The 21,302-nt window shown below is 44.4% G+C and overlaps 1 protein-coding gene across 4 annotated transcripts in view; it reads left to right on the forward strand.

Moving 5' to 3' along the window:
- The window catches only part of UNK (unk zinc finger), a 67,557-nt gene that overhangs the window by 15,474 nt on the left and 30,781 nt on the right, over positions 1-21,302 (forward strand). For all 4 annotated transcript variants that reach the window (XM_043497362.1, XM_038371821.2, XM_038371822.2 and 1 more), the window contains 6 exons: positions 13,406-13,615; positions 15,241-15,417; positions 15,869-15,999; positions 16,129-16,264; positions 17,954-18,071; positions 19,219-19,303. In XM_043497362.1, coding sequence (XP_043353297.1) covers positions 13,406-13,615; positions 15,241-15,417; positions 15,869-15,999; positions 16,129-16,264; positions 17,954-18,071; positions 19,219-19,303 — 857 coding nt within the window. The remainder of the gene's footprint in view (positions 1-13,405; positions 13,616-15,240; positions 15,418-15,868; positions 16,000-16,128; positions 16,265-17,953; positions 18,072-19,218; positions 19,304-21,302) is intronic.

Here is a 21,302-nt window from a genome sequence, read left to right on the forward strand (position 1 = left end):
GGTATAGGAGGACTGAGACTAGAGAAGAAATTTTGGGGGTGGGGTGAGGGGTCTTACTGAAAGGATTTGGGAGATGAGGGTTGGGGGTGCATGACAGGGAGGTAGGACTTGGGTTTTTTATGGTGTGGGAAGGAGAAGAGTTTGGAAAAGTTGTTTGCTTGTTTCCTTTGACTTCCAGATTCCGCAGCTCTTCTCACTTCAGTTTTCCATATTCCCTTGTCCCAACACACAGACATTTGGCACACCCTTCCTTCTTCAGGGCCTGCTCCAAAGCCCACTGAAGTTAGTGGGAGTCTTTCTGTTGCTGTCAAAGGGCTTTAGATCAGGCCTTTAATGAGGAATTTAGGGATCACCTGCCTTGATGCGCTACCAGCCCACTTCCCTGATTTGAGATCACCCCACCAGGCTTCGGCATGCCTCATTTGATACACCCAGTGCATACATGATACACTATAGCATTCGGCAGGCAGTGCATGGCATTAAGACAGCTGGATCCTGTAATACTGTAAGGTAGGGAGAGGAGTATTATATAGTATGGAGGCACACAGCCAAAGGGCAGAAAGAGCTTGGCCAATCAGCAGATTATAATGAAAGTGGGACAAAGCCCAGGTTTGACTATAATCAATCAGGGCCAGGGGTGAAAGTAACTTAAAGGATTTACTGGTACTCCAGAGTCCTTAGAAGGGGGAGGGGCCTCAACCGGAAGAGGCGGGGCCTTTACATCCCTGGGCCCTTTAAATCAAGATTTAAAGGGCCCGGGGCTGGGACTGTGGTAGCAGCAGCTGGGAGCCCTGAGCCCTTTAAATCACCCCGGATCTCCCAGCTGCAGAGGCGGCTGCGAGCTCTGGGGCTCGAGGTGATTTAAAGGGCCCCAAGGCTCCAGTAGCAGGGCTCAGGTGGCGATTTAAAGGGCTCCAGAGGGTAGCGGCAGTGGGCGCCCTGTGCCCTTTAAATTGCTACCCAAGGCCTGCTGCTGGCACCCTGGGCTCCAGCGGCAGCTGGGGGCTCTGGCAGCAATTTAAAGGGCCCGGGGCTCCAGATGCTGCTGGGAGCCCCAGGCACTTTAAATTGCCACCTGGGGATGCCGATCCACCCCGGTATGGCACATGGGCTCTTGCCAGTACACCATACCGGGGCGTACTGGCTTAATTTCATCTCTGATCATGGCATCATAAACATAGTCAAGTCTTTTCCAGTAAACTGGGACAGCAGTCACCCTGCAGTGTTGAGTGAAAGTCCCACATTAAGAGGGAGCAAAGGCCAGGTTTGTGCTAAACAAAACAAAGGCCAGGTTTAAGCTAAAAAGGTTGGTTGACCCAGCATCCAATGAAGTGAGCTGTAGCTCACGAAAGCTTATGCTCTAATAAATTTGTTAGTCTCTAAGGTGCCACAAGTACTCCTTTTCTTTTTGCGAATACAGACTAACACAGCTGCTACTCTGAAACCTGTCAGAAGTCGAAGTCAGTTTGCCTTTTAGACTTCTTCCTGTGGAAAGTCCTTTCAAATGAATGGAGTACCCAGTCCCATTGGATGTTTCTGATAAGAACATCAGCAACGAAATAGTTAACATTGATATTTAAATTTGTCATAATTGGGCTTTAGACTTAATGCTATGTTGAGAGGAATGGGGAACATCTCACCCTTCTCTGATACAATAACACTTTCTGGTTACATTTTGAAGCCATCATTACAACCAGAAAGACTAGAAATGTAATCTTGTTTCAAATGAAAGCTTATATTGTGCAGAAAACATTGGGGATATAAAAACAAAAAAACGGTAAGAAACCCTTGAATCTTGTAAATATTCAGAAATTCAGCACAGGTGGCTTTCTAGTGACCAGACCAAAGGGAAGTAAGATCTAGTAAAGTACAATAAAATAAAAGATTCAGCCTATTACTGTTGAATTGCCTTTACTATATTTCCACCCACCAAACCACTTGGGGGTCTGGAACATCAGTACTTTTCTGACACTGATGTTTCTATTTAAACTTCCTTTGAAGGGCAATGGAGGAGCAGTGACGGCCCCCTTTCTAAAATCAAAGGCTTTGAGTCGATGTAAGTCTAGTTTCAGAGTAGCAGCCGTGTTAGTCTGTATTCGCAAAAAGAAAAGGAGTACTTGTGGCACCTTAGAGACTAACAAATTTATTAGAGCATAAGCTTTCGTGAGCTACAGCTCACTTCATCGGAAATGCATCCGATGAAGTGAGCTGTAGCTCACGAAAGCTTATGCTCTAATAAATTTGTTAGTCTCTAAGATGTAAGTCTAGTTATCCCTTCCCCTGGAAGATCCCTTTGCTGTTGGATGATCTAGGTACCTGAATTACCTCCACCATCAGCCCTATTTCATAATGTCACCATGTAGCTTTGGCCTATCACTAGGGCCTGTTTGTCCACCTTGAGAATACTTCACATATCTATAGTGTTTTTCTTCTTAGGAACGCTGCATGCTTTACAAATAGCAAACCTCACAACAATCTTATGAGTTAGGAAAGTAACTCCATTCACAGATGGGGAAACTGAGAAACAAAGGCTAAGGCCTAAAATTTTTTTAAATGTCCATTAATCTTTGATTCCTGAATTGGTTGGTGTCCAGATTAATACTGCTTTGGCCTGGTGTTTCAAATGTGAAATTCTAGTCTTTTAAGGGCCTTTTCCTGCCTCCACAACTCAAGATTCTTCTGGATCCCCTCCTTCTATGTTCTGCCCACTCAAATGCTTTTGGCTCAGTCTTGCAAATCCTTAAGCACATGCATAACTTTCCTTACACGTGTAGTGCCATAAACTTAACTATGTCCTTGAAATACACATGTCAAAATTCTCTCAAAAATATATTGTCTAAGTGGAGAGGAAAAACGTGCATGTGTGGGGAAAAGCTATGAAGCCTGCAATTTTTTATGTTTAAGGTTAGCATTAATTTTTGTAAATGCAGAAATGTGTATCTTTTTGAGCTGTGCAGGTACAGGGTGAACAGATATGCTGCTGCCCAATTGTTTCAGTCCTTTCAGGCCATATCTTTCACTGGGATTGAAGGTGTACTGTTGTGTTAGTTAGTAGCATTCTGAATGGATATGAGCAGGGCTAGAATTTGTCAAGACCAGAGAAAAAGATGGTGTAGTAATCGAGACGATAAAATAAGAGCCTAGATGAGGGTGTTAGGGGTGTGGATGCATAGGAAAGGCTGTCTCTTTGAGATGTTATGCAGAACTGGCAAGATTTAGGCCTAGCCTAGATGTAAAGAACTCAAACAGCAGATGAGGTGTGGTTACAGGCCTGAGTGATGGGCAGGATGGTTGTGGTGTCCACAGTGACAGAAGAAAAGAGGCGGGGAAAGGGCTTGAGGGAAAGATTAAGAGCTCTGTTTTAGTCATGTTGAGTTTGAGCTAATGACTAGACATCCACTAGGAGATGCCAGAGAGAGAGAGAGGCTGAGATTTGAGTTGGGGCAGAAGGAGACAGGCCTGGAGTAAAGTGATAGATCTGAGTGCTTCTATTAAATCTGTTAACCCAAACAGTCTGTGAGATTGGACTACAAAGTTGGGGAAGTATCTAACCCCTCCTCTACATTAGACCATGAGCCATGATGGCTCAACTGTTCTTAAAGTTCTACAAAACAATTTGTGTTAAGGGACCAGTAGCCCCTGACATGGTTAAAACACATCAGCCTGGCAATGTGGGTAGTACTGAATTATTTCTGAATTGTGCCTCAAAGCGGGTTTAGCACAATTCATAAATACATTTAAACATGGTTTCATTTTCTTTCTGTGCAAATATTTTATCACCTTAAATTCGGAGTGGTTAAAAAATCTAGCGTTTTGTTTATTTTATAATGACATCTGCGTCCCCTGACATGATTGATCTTGTAGACAAAACTGGTTCGTGCTAGTGTAACCCACACATCTCCTGGGTGTGGTGTTGTGACCCAGTGCAACTGAGACCATTTAGAGAGAGAGAGAGAGAAAATGAACAGCCTTAGCTAAGTGGCTCTTAGGCCTGGTCTACAGTATGCGGTTATTTCGGAATTAACCAAGTTACCTCGAAATAAAACTGGTTCCGTCCGCACGACCAAACCAGTTTTTTCGATATAAAGGGCTCTTTACTCTGATTTCTGTACTCCACCTCGGCAAGTGGAGTAGCGCTAAAATCAAGATCACAATTCCAAGTTACAGGTTCTGTGGACGCAATTCGACGATATTGGCCTCTGGGAGCTATCCCAGAATGCTTCCTTGTGACCGCTCTGGACAACACGCTGAACTCCGATGCACTAGCCAGGTAGGCAGTAAAAGCCCTGGAAACTTTTGAATTTCCTGTTTGGTCACCATCAGTATAGGTGACCATCAGCACAGTCCACCATCAGGAGGCGACCATGCAGAGTCCACTATCACAGGCAACCATGCAGAGTCCACCATCTCAAGAGACCACGCAGTCCCGGATTTGCAGATGAGCTCCAGCATGATCCGAACGGGAGGTACTGGATCTCATTGCATGTTGGGGAGATGAATCTGTTATGGCAGAACTACATTCCAAAAAAAGGAACACAAATATGTATGCTAAGGTCTCCACGGCCATGACGGAAAGAGGCTACTCCAGGGACACAGAACAGTGTCGAACAAAAATCAAGGAGCTCAGGCAAGCATACCAAAAAGCCAGGGAGGCGAATGGGTGCTATGGATCACAGCCCCATACGTGCCGCTTCTACCCGTGAGCTGCATGCAATTATGGGGGGGTGATGACACCAGTACCCCACCACTGTCTGTGGACACCTGCAAGGGGGGAGTAGCACAGAGCGAGGAGGGTGAGTTTTTGGAGGAGGAGGAGGAGGAGGACAGTGCAAAGGCGGCAAGTGGGGAATCTGTTTTCCCCCCTAGCCAGGAATTATTCTTAACGCTGGAGCCAATAGCCTTCCCCTACTCCCAAAGCATGCTCCCATACCATGACTCTGGAGAAGGCACTTCTGGTGAGTGAGAGCTTGATCAGAGCCACGCGGTGGGGTTGGGGGGAAACCCAACTGCGCTGGGCTGTTTGCGTTTGTTTAAAGGGCTCATCACTGCTCAGAGCCTCATCGGAGCCCCGTGGTGTGTGTGTGGGGGGGAGGGGGTGTTGTGTGAAGCAATCATCCCAGAGAGCCCGCAGGCTGCCTGCAAGCTGAATTCTGTTGCCTGGCTGCATGTGATGGCTTACTCACACCAAAGTGGCAGGCACTTCAGTATAAGAGGCAAAATGAGACCTTGTACAGAAAGAACATGTGCTGTGTACTATGAATTACCTGTTTCACTGAGAAACAGTGTCCCCTTTGTTCTCTAAAATGTATCTTTTAAAATACTACCCTCCCTTTTTCTCCTCCTGCAGCAGGTGCAAATGTTTCAATGTGGCCCCTATCTACTCTGTCCCAGAGGCTGGTCCAGATTAGAAGGCAGAAAAAATGAACGAGAGACGACATGTTTGCTGAGCTCATGCAGTCCTCCCGCACTGATAGGGCCCCGACCACATGTTTGCTGAGCTCATGCGGTCCTCCCGCACTGATAGGGCCCAGTTGAATGCGTGGAGGCAAACAATTGCGGAGTCACATAAAGCGTTACATGAATACGAAGAGAGGAGGGACGTGCGTGATGAGAGCAGGCAGGATGCTATGGTCAAGCTCATGGGGGAGCAAACTGACATGCTCCGCTGTATTGTGGATCTAATGTGGGAAAGGCAGCAAGACCACAGACTGCCGCTGCAGCTCCTGAATAACTGCCCTCCCTCCTCCCCAAGTTCCATAGTGTCGTCACCCAGACACCCAAGAACATGGGCGGGGGAGGCTATGGGGACCCACACAGTCAATCCCAGAGGATTGCACAAGCAGCAGAAAGCTGGCATATCCTAAATTTTTATTTGATTTCTGGACTTGTCCTTCCCTCCTCCTCCACCCCCCCACCCCCGTCTAGCTTCTGATTTCTCTCAATGTTTTGTGCAACAAATAATAAAGAACGTTTTTTAAACAATTGTGACTTTATTTCTTTTTATCTATGTATCTATCTATCTATGTATCTATCTATCTATCTATCGGGCTGGTAAATTTAAGAGAAACAAACACAACTCTAACACCGTACCCTAGCCAGTCATGAAACTGGCTTTCAAAGCTTCTCTGATGTGCAGTGCGCCCTGCTGCACTCTTTGAATCGCCCTGTTGTCTGGCTGTGCGAAACTCTCCGCCAGGCGAGTTGCCTCAACCTCGCACCCTGCCATAAATGTCTCCCCCTTACTCTCACAGATATTGTGGAGCACACAGCAAGCAGCAATTACAATTAGAATATTGGTTGTGCTGAGATCTAACCGAGTCAGTAAACTGCGCCAGCGTGCTTTCAAATTTCCAAATGCACATTCTATCACTATTCTGCACTTGCTCAGCCTATAGTTGAACTGCTCCTTACTACTGTCCAGGGTGCCTGTGTACGGCTTCATGAGCCATGGCATTAAGGGGTAGGCTGGGTCCCCGAGGATAACTATATGCATTTCAACATCCACAACAGCAATTTTCTGGTATGGAAAGTAAGTTCCTTCCTGCAGCTGTTCAAACAGACCAGAGTTCCTGAAGATGCAAAAGTCATGCACCTTTCCCGGCCATCCCACGTTGATGTTGGTGAAATGTCTCTTGTGATCCACCAGTTCTTGCAGCACCATGGAAAAGTACCCCTTGTGGTTTATGTACTGGCCACCCCGGTGTTCCGGGGCCAAGATAGGGATCTGCATTCCGTCTATCGCCCCGCCGCAGTTAGGGAACCCCAGCACATTAAAGCCATCCACAATGGTCTGCACATTTCCCAGAGTCGCTACCTTTGATAGCAGCTGGTCAATGATTATGTTGGCTACTTGCAGCACAGCAGCCCCCACAGTAGATTTCCCCACTCCAAACTAATTCCCAGCTGACCGGAGCTGTCGGGTGTTACAAGCTTTCAGAGGGCTATGGCTACTTGCTTCTCAACTGTGAGGGCTGCTCTCATTTTGGTGTCTTTGTGCTTCAGGGCAGGGGACAGCAAGTCACAAAGTTCCATGAAAGTGGCCCTACGCATACGAAAGTTTCTCAGCCACTGGGAATCATCCCATACCTGCAACACTATTCAGTCCCACCAGTCTGTGCTTGTTTCCCGGGCCCAGAATCGGCGTTCCACAGCATGAACGTGGCCCAACAGCACCATGATCTCCCAATCACCACATGCCTTGCTGTCTGTGTCCATGTCCTCATCACTATAGTAATCGCGCTGTCGTCACTTCCTCGCCCAGTTTTGCACATGCTACTGGATAATGCGCGAGGTATTTACAATTGTCAGAACTGCAGTGGAGATCTGATCGGGCTCCATGGCTATGGTGCCTGCACGGGTAATCCTGGAAAATGGGCGTGAAACGTAGGAAAGCAGAGTGGCAGCAGAAGCTGTGCTGTTTGGTTCACAGTACCCGAACAACAGCTGAAAATGGTTGTCTTCTATGGCTTTCACAGAGGTGGGAGCCCAGGACAGACAACATGGAGAATCCCGGAAGCGTGGCAATAGCGGGAGAACAGAGTTGGCGGCGGAAGCTGTGCTGCTCAGTTCACGAAGGCCAAGCAGAGTTGAGTTGGAGAGGTGGATTCATAGTAACAGGAGAGCAGCGGTGCACCATCTGCTGAAAGCAGTATAGCGTCTGCACGCCAAAAAGGCGCGAAACGATTGTCTGCCGTAGCTTTCTAATGACACACACCCAGAAACACCCACGAGAATGTTTTTGCTCCATCATGCACTGGGAGCTTAACCCAGAATTCCAATGGGTGGCGGGGACTGCGGGAACTGTGGGATAGCTACCCACAGTGCACCACTCCGACATTCGATGCTAGCCTTGGTAGTGTGGACACAATCTGCCGAATTCACGTGCTTTAGTGGGGACACAGAAGACCAAATGTATAAAATAGCTTCCGAAAATTCAAATAGAATAATTTTGAAATAATTTCGTACTGTAGGCGTACCCTTAGGCAGTTGGTTTTTAGCTCATGTAGTAGAGGCTCATGCACTAAACTCCAGAGGCCCCAGGTTTGATTCCGTCTGACGACGACCGGGATCTGTCAGCGTTACATTAACTCGGTATAAACATGATTTGATTTGCCTCTGGAAACTGAACAAAACAGTCTATAAACTGAATTTAGAAAGCATGTTTTAGCCTACACAGAAAACTAAGCTAGAACATGGTTTCCAAATTTGTTTTAAACATAATCTGGCTTAATTTACACTGTCTGGCAAATTCATAGAATCATAGGACTAGAAGGGACCTCGAGAGGTCATCTAGTCCAGTCCCCTGTACTTGTGGCAGGAATAAGTATTACCTAGACCATTCGTAATTATATTAGCTTGAAATACTGCTTTCAACTGATTCAGCAACAGGTTCAGTTTGACCCAGTGTCTTGATCTACATTGTTCTGATGGTCTCTTACTTGTTCTTGTGCTTGTTTAAAATGAAGAGTGGCTTTATGTGTTTGGTAGAAATGGTAAACAGTAACACCCCACTCAGCAGTCCTTTTGATTCAGTTAGCATTGTTACCATTTTATTTATTTTTATTGTGTAAACCCCAAAAAGCATACTGCATGCTTTCCAAACACAGAGAATAACAGAATAAAATTCTGTTTCCTGAAGAGCTTACAATCTAAAAAGACATACCAAAGGTGTCGGAAAGGGACATGACAGATCATGCAAGCAAAGTGGATAGGTACATGTCTTATTTGTTCCATGATTGTTTGTTTGTTTGTTTCATAAATATAGGGATAGTTTATATGTAAAATGGGGCTAATAATGCTTCCCTACAACAAAGGGGTTTTGTAAAGTTTCTTGAGATCATTAGATCGGAAATGAGAAATGCAAAGTATCGTTACTGTATTTCCTCTTCCTGCTTGGGAGCATCATTTGGTTGACCCTGTACTAAATAACCATTAGTTTGACCAACTGTTCTTAAATTTAGGGGTCATTCCAGAGATTCCTTATCTCAGCTCTGCTGAGAAATTGTCTAGAGACCATTCTGATAACATGAGGGCTCGTTTTGACACTGTATTCTCTCTGCAAAGATTCTCAACAGAGATAAAGAGCGTTGTAATGACTGCTTTGTGAGCTATTCCATTATGGCTAATGTGGTCATGTGCATCTCTTCTGCAGCTCAAGTACACGTTAGAATACCAGCAATTTAGAATTTCTTTCCAAGCACCTCAAAACAAAGTGGATGTTTCCATCTGGGCTGGTTGAATGGCCTGTTTTTCATATTTTCCCAGTGGAACCAGATCTTGCTTCCTGGATCAAGACAGTGCATGGCTGTAGGAAGAATTTACTTTTCATTGTGGAGAAAGTTGTTTTTAGTGTTCCACTGGTTTGAAAAAAAAACCTAGCCTTTGAATTTGCACCAAAACCAGTGATTGAAAGTCTTGGAATTTCTGAGCTATTCTGACAACCCTTATTTAGCTCTGTTGAGCTGTATTGCAGAAGTGTTTATACACATTTGATGCATTTGGTATGGCACTCAATGGTACCTTTTTTCAGTGCTTGCTTTGAAAGTGAGAGATCATTTATTTAATAGACAGCATTAAAGAATGAGTTTCCGATGAAGTCAGTTAGGTGTTAAACACTTTTCTTGTGAACCATTTACTTATGTAATTATCTCTAATTTACATTATAATAAATGCATCTCCAGGGAACTTATCCAATCATAAAATGCAATTAATTTTGAACTGCGGTTCAGCAACAACCTACACTCCAGAGACTGTACTCCCTAGTCAGCATATGCATTTTTAAACTTCCCTGCTAAGCTAAAGCTGTTCAAATTCCTCTCCTCTTCATCTGTTCCATTCTTTATTTTAAAATAATATCAGTGCTCATACACAAGCAAGCTTACGTCTAGAAGGCAGGGGTCCTGGGGCCCAGTACTGTGAGGTGCTCAGCTCCCTCAAATCTCGTTAATTTCAATGGAAGTTGAGAGGATTCAGCACTTTTCAAAAAGGTCACCTCAGGAATTACCAATCAAAAAGGGACTCTGGTCAGCACTGCTGACCGGGCCATTAAAAGTCTGGATGTCGCGGGGCTGGCAGGCTCTTTACCCAACTCTGCGCTGCATGTCCCTCCACAGCTCCTAGGTATAGGGACAGCCACAGTGGCTCGTCGCGCTGTCCCTGTCCCGAGTGATGGCTCTGCAGCTTCCATTGGCCAGGAACCATATCCAATGGAAGCTGCAGGGGTGGTGCCTGCGGGCAGGGGCATTGGGCGGCACCCCAGTGGCGGCCCTTCTGCTTAGGAGCTGGAGGGATGTGATACTGCTTCCCAGGAGTTGCCTGAGGTCAGCGCTGCCTGGAGCCTGTACTCTGAGCTCCCTCCAGGAGCCTGCACCCCAGCACTCTGCCCCAGTCCTGAGCCCCCTCCACACCCAAACTTCCTCCCGAGTCCTAACCCCCTGCCCCAGCCCTGAGCCCCCTCCTGCACTCCGAACCCCTCAGCCCCAGCCTGGAGCCCACTCCTGCACCCTAAACCCCTCATCCCCAGCCCCACCTGAGAGGCTGCACCCCACATCAGAGGCCTCACCCTCCCGCACTCCAAACCCCTTGGCCCCAGCCCGGAGCCCTCTCCTGCACCCCAAACCTCTCATCCTTGATCCCAGCCAGAGCCCTCACCCCATCCTGTACCCCTACTGGGTGAAAATGAGCCCCAACCGGGTGAAAGTGAGCAAGTGAGTGAGGGTGGGGGAGAGCAAGTGACAGAGGGAGGGGGATGGAGTGACCGGGGGGCAGGGCAAGGGTGTTCGGTTTTCTGCTATTAGAAAGTTGGCAACCCTATTGCTGACTGTCACAGGCTTGTACTGTGACACTGGACATATTACCTACCTACCTCTGCTGCAGTTTCCTAATATTTAAATTGAGGATAATAATATTTCATCATTGTGAGGCACTTGGAGATCTGTGAATGAAAAGGGCTATATGCTGCTATGTATTATTGTGAAAAAACATTCTAGGTATTGGCATTTATGTGATCATGTTACTTCTCAAATTCTCATAACTAGCATAATTGGTTTTCCCAGCCCAGATGAGCAGGCATTAGTGGACAGTCATTTTTCCCTAAGGCTCATTAGCATGATACAGCAACTGGGCTTGATAAGCTAAAACTTGCATGTTTGATAAGGGTCAGCCGTTTACAAGGAGTGCATGTTCCTGTGATGGCGTGAAATTGCGTTGGGAATAGCTGTGTTAGAAAATCTTTCAAGCATGGCACAGCCTTTCTAGGCAATTGTTTTTCAACACAGTTGTCACAAACCTGGTTGAGGCATGGATCTCTTCTCAGAGGAGCAGGCCTTTTTAAAAACAGAAGTCGTATTAAACAAATTCTAGTCCATAGCACAGGTTCAGAAAATTCTTTTGACTTGCTTTATAACTATATGATGTCTATATTTATAACTCTGTTCGGTGTTACAGCAACACTAGCTTGCAAGGGTGTTTAAAAATGGTTTGGGACATAATAGAAAGCCCTAGAGCCCAATTTTCAGAAGTATTGAGCACCCACAACTGTAATAGAAGGCAATGGAATATGTGGGTGCTCAGCACCTCTGAAAATTAGGTCTTAAATGTGTATAGGGCCAAAAGATTTGGAAGTGAATGGTTGGGAAAGCCTTTTACCTTTCTCCATTGCAAAATCATCCTGCAGAAAACTCCTTGCCAGCCGGATTCTGGCCTCTGAAAGTGAAAAGGCTTGGAATATGTTATGCATTTCTGAGGCCCTGTCCTTGCTGGGGAAAAGGCTATTTTTGAAATGTGTTAGCCACCGTATTTTAATGATTTTAAAAACACACGTTTCTACTTGTACAGACACAGCCTGAGATTATTTTCTGCATCTTTAAGCATGTGATGCATTTCTGTTTATTTAAAATCAACATTAAAAAGACAATAATAATTTAAGAGGGGAGTGAGCCCTTGACAAAGTTCAATACTTTTTATTTTCCTGCCTTTATAGTGTATATGTGAATAAACCTCACAATCAATAATGGTTTACTTGGACACAGTGATCTGACTGGGCTCTGGATACAGATTATTACAAAATACCACATTAGTCAAAACTCAGTAGCTGTGCTAAATTTATTAGGCACATAAGAATTGCCCTATTGGGTCAGGCTCAAGGGATGTCTATCCCAGTATCCTGTCTCTGACAGTGGCCAGCACCACATGCTTTACAGGAAGGTGTAAGAACCCCACATTAGGTCTCATTCAGGTATGTAAACCATTTTTTAAACCTCTGCTGGCTGTTTTTGAGATTCAGTTGTTGCTGTGTCTCCAACAGTGGCTCAAGACCTCTTTAGTTCTGAAGATAGAGAAGACATACAAATTTTAAAGGACACTGTTAGGTTGTTTTGGCCTTAAAAATATGTAGGTCTTAAAAGGAAGAAAAATCCAACAAAACAGCCCTAAAAGCTCCTGTAAAATTAATGTTTATACTGTTTAAAAAAATAATTTAAATATCATCCGGGTTTTTTACAGTCCAAATACTGCAACATTTTCTTAGCAAGGGCTTGATCCTGCTAAGTGCAGAGTAGTCATGTGTGATGCTGAGCGCCTTCAACTCCGTTAGACTTCAAAGTGAGTTGAGGCTGCTCGCTAGGGTTACCAGTTTTGGTTAGATGTATTCCTGGAGGTTTCATCACATGACATAATCTTTAATTAAAGATTAATCTTTAATTCCTGGAGACTCCCGGACAATCCTGGAGGGGTGGCAACCTTAGTGCTCAGCAGCTGCCAGGATTGATTCCTTAATGCAAAAGACCCGGATAGTGAAACTGACTAGTTTTATTTTCACTGTCCAAGCTTTAGGAAAAAGCAAAAAGTAACCAGTCAGGACAAATGGAGAAAAATACATCTGTTTTTAAAAACTCTTTCAGTTGTAATAATCTGAGGCATTAAACCTGTCTTTACGGTGTGTTCATTTAACGTGATTTTTAACCTGACTGTATCTTTTTAAGGGAAGAAAAATCTCTTCCCACTCACACCTTTCAGAGTTAGGGGTGGAATTAGATAGAGCTGTATCTAAAAATACTGCTTGCTTACTAAATATTTAACTAGTTCACTAAGCATTCAGACAGCCCTCTTTTAAATGATATTTAAAAATATAATAGGAAATTCTTTGTTGATTGCAGCTGCTTTTAGTGCTGATGTTTGAATTCCAAGTTTGAGTTGAGCGGCCTGGAAACTAATGTCTCCCTGCTACAGAAAACCAGCCGCTTCCAATCTTTTATTGAGAATTAAAATGGGGGAGGGTGTGGGAAAGACAGCCTGCATCTCTATGATGGATACTGTGTAGTTTGGCATGGCCTCGGCTGAGTGAGTTGACGTGGGCTCTGATGAATCTCCTTGTTCTAACCTCCTTCTCCTTGATTTCTGCCTGCAGTTACCTGAAGGAGTTCCGCACTGAGCAGTGCCCCCTTTTCGTGCAGCACAAATGCACTCAGCACCGGCCCTATACTTGCTTCCACTGGCACTTTGTCAACCAGCGTCGTCGCAGATCTATCCGCCGTCGGGATGGCACCTTTAACTACAGCCCTGACATTTACTGTACCAAATATGATGAAACCACAGGAATCTGCCCAGAAGGAGATGAGTAAGTAAAGTCTGCTCATTCCTACTTTCTGCCAGTCAGCTCTTGGGATCAGTCCAGGTGTTGATTCCAACCAGTGTTTATAGAGACAAGACACTTCAGCAAAACAGCTTTTTAAACTTAAGATCATTCAGAGTAACATAAGAACAGATATAAAAGCTGCAGTAGCAACCTCTGTATTTCAATCCTAAAGCTACTACTTTTAGGGTTGAGAGGGAAGTTCAGTCTCCATTACGTGTTCAGTCCTTGCATCTTCAGCAGAGTTTTGATAAGAACTGGACTGAATGGCCACCATGCAAACATCAAATTAGCTCATGGGAACTATCAGCTGGAATTGAACTGATGGCCCAATGGTGAAAAGCTCTGTGTCCTCTTACCTGTGCCCTGAACCATCCAGCCTCAACTTCTAAAATTATATAATTTAATTACTCTTTACTAATGCCTAGTGACCAGTAGTACTTCACTAAAGCCATGGGAAGTACACAAGATGGAGAAACACTGTAGAATGCCATGTTTTTCCTCATCAGTTGTTTGGTAGGTTCTATTGGAATAGAGAGATACTTTAGAAGATTATTGCTGCAGTGTGCTAAGGCAGGCCTCAGCCATGCAGGTGTGAACATGGAGAATATAGAATCAGAGACAAGATTATCTGTAGAGGAATAACAGCATATCTTGACTGTGGTCAAAATATAGACTGATGCAATTTCAGTTACGTTTCATGGTGCCAATATAAACAAAAAAGGTTAGACATATCTGGAAAGTGGCAAATTCTGCTAATTGAATAAAAGATAAGGTAGGTGGAAGAGAATGAAACAATCCACCAGACCTGTGGTGTCAGTTTCTATTCAGATTATCTCTCATTAGTGGGGTGCTGGATGGGCAAATAATAGGATATGGAGTCTTTGACTTCCAGATCACTGGTTCATATTTGGCCCAGGTTAGTTGTGAATGAAACCATCTTACTGCTGTTGGTTGGTCCGTATCTTTGGATAGGTCCCACAAGTACATCAACTTCACTTATTTTTCTAGTTCTTTTACATTTCTTAGTGACAGGTTTGTGGATTTTTTCCCCACTTTGGGTATGACTAAGATGCAGTAGGAAGAAAAAAATAAAGTGTTAGCTAAAATGATAGTGTTCTGTATTTCCTCCCTTGCCCCATGCTCTCCTGTGAGGGGTAAGTCTAGCTCTTGATGGACTGGCCCAGCCCACGGGCCCTGTAGCAGTATATTGGCAGGAAACAGTAACAGCTAAGAACCTAAATGAAAGGAGAGCTGCACAGGAAATGTGTGTGCCATGTGATGTCCCTCATACATCGCTAATACTCCAGTAAAGCCTTGAGAGTGTTCTTGCTCTTTTCTGGATCCCTGATGCTCATTGATCTATAGAATAATGAGCCTCTGAAGGCTTAAGGATCCAGTTGTTTGTCTGTGAGAGAAGCTGTTTTCTAGTATGCAGTGGCAGATTTAGGATTTAAAGAATGCTGCAAGGCATGATAAAAGAGAGGGGCAGGGTTAGTAAAATTGACAACAGCAGCAGTCTTCATCATCAGCATATCCTTTCATACTGGTGAGTCCACCCTGGCAACAAGAGCGTGACCAGAATTTGGTTCTCTTCCCCTATGCCTCAGGTGTCCATTCTTGCATAGAACTACTGGTGACACGGAGAGGAGATATCATCTGCGCTACTACAAAACTGGAATCTGCATCCATGAGACTGACTCCAAAGGAAATTGCACAAAGAACGGCCTCCATTGCGCCTTTGCTCATGGGCCTCATGACCTACGCTCTCCTGTTTACGACATCAGGTAACAGAGGATGGAGTTTCACATTGGGGCAGTGCATGGAGGGGTGATCACTGGACCTGAATGGAAGGTCAGCTGATCAAAGAATATACACAAATGTAACAAAATACTGCTAAGTATCAGAGTGATGGCAATATTTCCCTCCCTAGCAAGGCAAAACACAAAAACCTCTTCAAAGAGATTCCCCAAAAAGGGGAAAGCATGAGGCTAGTGGCACCCTGCCTTAGAACCCTGCAGGGGATTCAAACTTCTGAGGCTGAAATTCCCAGGGAATGAACTGCCAGTGTTTGATCACTTGTTTCTATGTATGTTATGGCAAAAGCCAGTAGACATCATGAACATACAACTACTTCGAAGTGCTGTAGCAGTTGCTGTCTGACAAAATTGTAGACACACATATCTGTCTCTTCATCTGCTCTGTCTGCCTATTGTTCATTTAACTCTATTCCCGAAGGGAGCTTCAGGCTATGGAGGCTTTGCAGAATGGTCAGACCACATCAGAGGGTGGCATAGAGGGTCAATCTGCAGTCGCTGCTAGCCATGCTATGATAGAGAAAATACTCAGTGAGGAGCCAAGGTGGCAAGGTGAGTCCGTTAGGGTCTTGCAAGGGGGGCAATCCAGTATGCTTGGAGTGCCCGCTCCTATCAAGGGCTTTTGCATAGTAAGCAAAGCACCTGCCATCTCCAAGTAACCTGTGGGATCTTCCTTCACAGACACAACATATGTGTTGGGAAACTACAAGACAGAGCAATGCAAGAAACCCCCTCGTCTCTGTCGCCAGGGTTATGCCTGTCCCTACTACCACAACAGCAAAGATAGAAGAAGGAGTCCAAGAAAACACAAATACAGGTACCCTCATCCTGGGCCTTTCGTTTTCCAGCTTAGGAGTTCAGGGTTGGCGGAGGTCCCCAAGGACTTTGGATTTGCTTAATTTTATACTGTTAGCCCTTCCTTGAAGCCTGTTTTGACAGTTGTGCTGTGCTGAAGGGGTGGGTTAACATGCTAGTCCCCAGGCCTGGGGATTTGCCTTATAACTAGAGTTAATAATGAATGCCTATAATAAACAAATAACTGTGTTACCAAATCATGTTACAGCTCTGATCTACTCATTGTGGACAGAACCTGCATCTGGCTTCTCCATGATAATCATAATGAATTAAACAAAAAACTCATTTCAAAAAGTGATGCAGGGTGAAAAAAACTAAAAGGGGAATTTAGTCCCATTTGTAAACAAAACCACACGCTGCATATAGGTCATGTTTTTATGGGCTTAACTGAGAGCAGGTAAATGTTTCAGAATTATCAGGCCATCTCAGGTGTCTGATGATTGAGATTGAAAGGGGTTTGGGGAGATCACCAGTGCTCCGTGCTTTGCACTCCTCCTTTGACTGTTAAAGAGTCCTACAACTTAGGTTACAGGTGTTCACATCATTTTCCTGTCTCCTGTTATCATTGATGTGTCTTCGTGAATACAGTTTGTCCATCTTAGTGGCTCTGATTTCCAAGAGCACAAAAGAATTTTTATTATGGCCTTGGGGGCTTTTCTTCAGTCCCTCTTAAAAACATCAAAACTGGCTGAAAAACATGGTGGGCAAATCATGAACAGTCTCATTTTCATCCTCACATTTTTGTCACAGATTTTTCCAATCAATTATAAAACCCCATAAAATCAAAGGAGCATTAACCCATCACCTCAAAGACAAACATACACACCATGAGAGTCCTCGGGTGCCAGCCAGGGACTCTTCCTCCTATCTCCAACAGGTGCCCCCTCCCATCTTTCTGTCCCATGTTTGTGCCTTATTAGCAAGTATTGGAAGAGTTGAGGGTCCCCTACCAGTGCATGGAGAGCATCAGTATTCCTCCCACTTCTGTGCTGCCAGCCATCCTCCCTCAACTGATGTGGCTGTCTGCTCAGTCCCTGCTGCTGCTGCGATGGGCCTCCCCTGCAGTTTACTGAGGGAAGACCATATAGAGCAGGGGGAGTGGGGCACATCAAGAGTGCAGACCGAGGAAACAGAAAAAGTTCCCAGCGGAGAGAAAAGGAACAGGCCTGCCTTTTCGCTAGTGATCCCACACAGCCAGTCTTCTGCAGGGCCACAATGTAACCCTGGAAACTGACTGGCCTACAGTGCTATATGTTTTGGGATTAGCCAATTAACTTATTAACATTATATGAAGACCCAGTTCTGAAACAGAAAACAGATCCAGCATCTTTGACACTATCATATCACCTACTAATACAGTTAAACTGTTTTGGTTCAAGTCAGCATTTAGTCTGAGATGGTGAAAAAAAAATCTCTTTAACTGGGCGATCTTTACAAGCCATAGAAGCTGCAGAGGTAGCAGGGAGGAAGCTGCATAGGCACCAAGAAGTGAGTGCAGGAGAAGAATCTGGGAGAGCAGCGTGTGTACAATGGAAGGGAGCAGTGGAGCCTGGCTCCCAGTTTGGGATGTTGAGGTGCCAGAAGGTAGAGCTGAGAGTGGCCAATACATGTTTGACTGTTTGATACATTCCACTACCCCTTCTTTATACAGATCTTCACCATGCCCCAGTGTGAAACATGGAGACGAGTGGGGAGACCCCAGTAAGTGTGAGAATGGGGACACATGCCAGTACTGCCACACTCGCACAGAGCAGCAGTTTCACCCAGAGGTATGATAACCTGACCTTCCCATTTGACATCTTGCTACTTGAGAGGGAGAATTCCAGGGTTACAGGTGTTGATAGGCAGCAAGGGCCCAGCAAACAGGCAGGGAATGGTGAGCTGCTTGCAACATGGTCCTTGGATGCAGAAGCAGCGCATTTGAGGTGAGCTTGGACCACAGCTACTTGACAAAGGTCCCTTTTAGTCAGAAAAAAGACAATGGGGGGGGAAGGTAAAGTTAGGGGGGAGGGATAGCTCAGTGGTTTGAGCATTGGCCTGCTAATCCCAGGGTTGTGAGTTCAGTCCTTGAGGGGGCTATTTAGGGATCTGGGGCAAAAATTGGGGATTGGTCCTGCTTTGAGCAGGGGGTTGGACTAGATGACCTCCTGAGGTCCCTTCGAACTCTGATATTCTATGATTCTAAGGAGGGGAAAAGAGTGTGTATGAGGGAGAAGGAGAGGGTAGGTGCACAGTTTGTCTGTGTGTATTGTAGATTTGTTGAATGGGTTCACAGGTGAACTAATAGGGTTTATCTACTATGAAAGTGATTTGTAATTGATAGTTGTTGTCAAAACAGGTCCCCGTGAACCAATTCTGAAAATGGCTTAACTATTAGTGCAGACTGGCCCAAAGCTTTTCCAGAATTACAGAAAGCATGTCAGTCACACTTCACGTTATGGTGTTGAAAGTGGTTTTGTCTGGCCTACACTAGCAATGTCATTTTCCCCATCAGAGGAAGGAAGGACCCATTTCTGATAACGATTGTCAGTTATTGATCATTTTCTTAGTAAACGGGATCAGTTTTATAGCCTGTCATTTATCGGTTATTCTCCTAACACTATAATTTACTATTGTTCCACACCCAGAGCTCCAACTGAAGTCATTGGGGACTGATGGTAAATGCTAACCCTTAGGTGACCGTAGCTGTGATGGGACAATTGTTGACTTTACCAGAACTCCAGTGGCTTTTCTTTCTTTAAAGCAAAGTGTTGAAATGGATACTCTGAGATCTTTGTTTGTGTCTGTGACTGTAGTCTGTGTGTCTGTCTCACTATTGAATCTATATTTTGGGCATTTCTCTGCCTGAGCTGCTATGCTCAGTCTTTTCTTACTACGTCTCTTTGTGTTGTGTTTTGTTTTGTTTTTTCTTCTCAGATCTACAAATCCACGAAGTGCAACGACATGCAGCAGTCTGGCAGCTGTCCTCGGGGACCCTTCTGTGCCTTTGCACATGTAGAACGTATGTTAGCTACTTCTCTCATCTTTCAGTGATGCTTTAGCCATAAATGTCTTTAGTTTGGTGCTCCAGGCCAGAGTAGATAGAACCACAAAGGGGAGAGCTTTATTTGGTAGCTCATTTAAAGTCATGATGCTAGTAGGAGGTGTGAGCATAGCTGAAGGCAATAGATATTTTTGTAGGGCTACAACCATGCCTTCACTTTTGAAGCATCTTTCCCACTCTTGTATCTCACTAGCTCAGCTCTCCATATCCTCAGAATTATAAGGACTATAATATAGAGAGAATACTGCCTTTCTTCTTCATATGGTTAAACTGGGACACAGTCAAGTTCAAAGCATATGAGTTCTTAAAAATCTTAGAATGTAATTTCTCACATGAGATTATTAACATTTAAAAATCAAATTTATTTTTACCATTTGTGTTTTTAATTTACATTTTATATCTTAATTGAGATTAGACAGTAAAAATAGATTTGTTTCTAGTCTAGTTTTGCCCCCTATAATTGGTAGCCAGAATCACCTGAGTTCTAATCCCAACTCCAAACACTGACTCCCTCTGCAGTTTTGGACAAGTCATAGACTTTAAAGCCAAAAGGGACCATCATGATCATCTAGAGCAGGGGTTCCCAAACTTGGTTCACAGCTTGTTCAGGATAAGCCCCTGGCGGGCCGCGAGACACTTTATTTATCTATGCATTCGCAGGTACAGCTGCTCGCAGCTCCCAGTGGCCACGGTTCGCCATTCCCAGCCAGGCCACCGCTTCCCGCAGCTTCCATTGGCTGGGAACAGCAAACCGCGACCACTGGGAGCTGCGAGCGGCCGTACCGGTGGATGCTCAGGTAAACAAAGTGTCTTGCAGCCCGCCAGGGGCTTATCCTGAACAAGCCGCAAACCAAGTTTGGGAACCCCTGATCTACAGTGACCTCCTGCACACTTCAACTTTCTCTGTATGTTTCTCTACATATAAAGTAATAACAGTATTTTAGTATGAGGATTAATTAATGGTTGGTAATATGCTTTGAGGATTAAAAGTGCTATATAAATACTAAGGAACGTTATTAGGCAGATTCTCTTACTAATTCTCTTATACAGTATTAAATGATGCTCCAACATTTGAATCACAAATACTTCACAAGAGTGTTTAAATCCAGATAAGAGCCGTTGTTATTAATATTTTTTTAAAACTGCACTAGTAAATTTTGTAAACTGTTTTCTAGAAAACCTCTATACTTCCTGACAATGCCCCTTTAAAAGAGAGCAGGGAGTCTGTTGTTGGCTTGTTCTTCATATTTCTCTGGATGTAATAGAGTAGAGCCAAATGACTAGAATTGCTAGTTACAAATGTCTGTTTGAATTTGGGACTTCCATACTGGAAGGCACTTTCATGCATAACAGATAGAAAACTTGAATTCCGTTCCCTTTCAGTTTCCTTGTCATAATTCTGGTTGATAAATTTGGTTATTACTCGATACTTGCATTTATAAATGAGGGCTAGCTCTTTCACATCCCATTGTTCCTATTGGATTCTGCACTCAAGTTGTAATGCTGAATTTTTGGTAGTCGGAGCAGAGTGGTTGTGAGCCACTAGAATTGGGCTCTAATCCTTGCTCTGAGACTGATTCACTGCATGACCTTGAGCAAATCTCTTTGTGCCCTGATTTGCCCATTTAAAAGTGAAAATAATAATTTTGTCTTGACAGAAGTGTAATGAGGCTTAATTCATTACTATAAGTGAAGTGCTTTGAGATCCACAGATGGAAGCCCCTATAAAAAGGAATATAAGATCATATCCAAGAACATCTAAATCTCTTGGAAATGATCCTGATGTATTTCACGAGTGATAGCCATTTGTTGCCAAGGGGTGTATAATGTTTTAAATCAGTGCAGCGAAACCCTGAACCGTTTTCCTGGGTATTTACGATGTTTAAAGGGAAGGGGGCAATTCCATAGCCTTGTACACACATTACCATTTTCTGTAATGGTGGGTGTTGAGGACTTA

The sequence above is a fragment of the Dermochelys coriacea genome, chromosome 14 (genome assembly GCF_009764565.3).
Source record: "Dermochelys coriacea isolate rDerCor1 chromosome 14, rDerCor1.pri.v4, whole genome shotgun sequence".
In the NCBI taxonomy this organism is placed as follows: domain Eukaryota; kingdom Metazoa; phylum Chordata; order Testudines; family Dermochelyidae; genus Dermochelys; species Dermochelys coriacea.